The following is a 2,444-nucleotide window of genomic DNA, read 5'->3' on the forward strand; positions in this document are numbered from 1 at the left end:
CATGACATGCGTGTGCTCTTGAGGCTGGGTTAGGTTAGTGTCCTTGGCCTGCATGCAATGGAGGTGGACCCTGATGGTAACTTGTTTTTTTTTTTTTTTTTTTTTTTTTGGCAAAATAAATTGTTTTACCTTTTTGTCCATTAATTTTAAACCCTCAATTCTGACTTAGAATCAATTCTAGGTTTCAGTCCCAAGGCAGGACAGTGGTAAGGGCTAGACCCTGGGGGTAAAGTGACTCATCCAGGGTCATACAGCTAGGAAGTGTTTTAGGCCAGATTGGAACTCAGGACCTTCCTTCTCCAGGCTTGAATCTATCCACTGAGCCACCTTGCTATCCCCATTTTACTCTCTTTTTAAAAAACACCAGAAAACTCATCCCGCTTAATGACTTCTCTGATGGGCTCATGGCTCACCCTGGCACCCACTCCTTTGGCACTTCTCCCCTAGACTTGCTCCCTTTCTTCTTAGAGTTAGAACATCAGCTCAGAGGCAGGGAACTTTTCCCCTTTTCCTATTGCTATCCCAGTTCTTAGTACTTAAGAAGAGATTTTAAATGCCTTTTCATTCACGAATTTCCTTAATTGTAGGTTTAGATTTTTATAAAAATGAGCTCTTTTATCCTTTCCTTTAGAATTTCCTTTTCTCCAAGGTGGCCCCCAGCATGGCTGGTGGTTCTGACAGCCAGAGCTCCCATGGAGCCTTGGTGGAATGTCACCAGCTGGAAGTTTGTCTAGCAGGATGAGCCCCAGAATCGCCTCTCCCCATTCCCTGGATTTATTCTTATTTTTACAGTGAAGCTTCCAATTTGAGGACTAGCTGTTTGCTAACTGGCTTTGAAGGAAAGAATTTTATACAGATATGACATAGAATGTTGGAAAGTAGTGACAAGAGGCCAAAGATTTAATTGGACCTTAAAAGTAAGGGTGGGGGCAGAAGAATTGATTTTCTGGGATCTAGTCTAGGACATTTAGAGGAGAGCCAGCTTGGAGTGACTACTCAAAGACTAGAAATATCACCATCGCTGTGATTCCCAACAAATCCTGAAAATCTATCCACCCTGAAGACATCTGCTGTGCTGGACTGAAGGAATATCTGTGTGAACCTGAACAGCTGCCAGTTACCTGAAAGGGGTTACCCATAGGGTGACTGGATCAAGCCTGAAGACCAATCTTCTTGTACCAGCTATTCCTAGAGATTTTTTATGTTTATATATATAAATTTATATATAAAATAAAAATATATTTCTTACATTTAGCCTAAGTTAGCCATTATAGAAATTAGCATCAGTCAGGGAGGGCTCAGGCTGGCCTCGGCTTTTAGTCAAGGGCTGAAAAACTTGATTCATGGTCAGTGCCTTCAGTTAGGGATACCTCATCACCTTCTTCCCCAAACCTTATCTCTTGATTTCTTTTAAAAGCACCTTGGTAACAAAAGCTGCTGTAGCTCAGGCAGTAGGAAATGCTTCCAGCCACCTGGTCAGTTGACCCATTATGACCAGACCAAATTTATATTGGCCAGCCTTTGGCATTGTTATGTAATCAATTTGCAGGTGTTCAAATGTGTGTAAGCCAGAGGGTGTCCACCAAAAGCTTTGCCATGAAAGGCATGTTGGTTATATGCTTGGCAGGAAATAGGCTACACACACTTTAGAGGCTATAGTAGTTTTGCCAGGAGCTATCCATACTCTCTTAACAGAGTCCACAATGCCCTGGGTACCAAAGTGACCATTTTTATGAATAGATTGGCAAATTTGTTGATAAAAACTTCTAGGGAGCAGGGGTTTTCCCTCAGAAGACACCCATACTCCATTAATAAGTTTTGCTTTAAATTTTTCTTCCATTTTTGGATTTCCTTTTCATTATAGAAAGGTGATAAATTTAAATCATCAGTGGTTGTTGATTTTAAAATTAATTCAGGCCCTTCTATGGCCACTAGCTTTTCAGCTACCTGTATGGACAGAGCAGTGAACTACAGCTAGAACCCAGCTGCAACCTTCTGTGAATATTAAATTGTTCCAGAGAGATATTTAACAAGATCCTGAAGATCGCCTAAGTTCCAGACTCTGCTGTTACCCAGAGAAGACCAAATTTCAAAGGGAGTTGACTGAACTGCTCAGTTCGCCTTTGGGGAAGTGTTAGCCTTACCAGGGTAGACTTAGTCATGCCTGATACCTGATTTTAAATCGATTCAACTAATAATCTAGAGACTTATTCCTGTGTGGGTTTAGCCTAGAATTATTTTAGAATAGAAGAGAAATCATTAGGCAGAGAGAGTAGTAAGTGTAGCCTTGGCTTTTCTGAGGACCAAAGATACTTTACAGCAAAGTCAGACTGGTGGGTATCAAGATAGTTTGATTAGTGATAGGGAAAATCCTCAACTCACACTCCTAACCCCATTTTCAGTTATAAACTTTAATAAACCAAGTTACTTTGAGGAAGCAGTCA

General features: G+C 41.0%; 1 protein-coding gene across 1 annotated transcript in view; it reads left to right on the top strand.

Moving 5' to 3' along the window:
- ERICH6 (glutamate rich 6) overlaps positions 1 to 734 on the top strand; it is a 41,814-nt gene extending 41,080 nt beyond the window's left edge. Inside the window, exon 11 of the mRNA XM_044669475.1 lies at positions 650 to 734. Within this exon, the coding sequence (XP_044525410.1) occupies positions 650 to 734 (85 nt within the window). The remainder of the gene's footprint in view (positions 1 to 649) is intronic.
- The last annotated feature ends 1,710 nt before the right edge of the window (positions 735 to 2,444 follow it).

The sequence above is a fragment of the Gracilinanus agilis genome, chromosome 3 (assembly GCF_016433145.1).
Source record: "Gracilinanus agilis isolate LMUSP501 chromosome 3, AgileGrace, whole genome shotgun sequence".
Classification (NCBI taxonomy): domain Eukaryota; kingdom Metazoa; phylum Chordata; class Mammalia; order Didelphimorphia; family Didelphidae; genus Gracilinanus; species Gracilinanus agilis.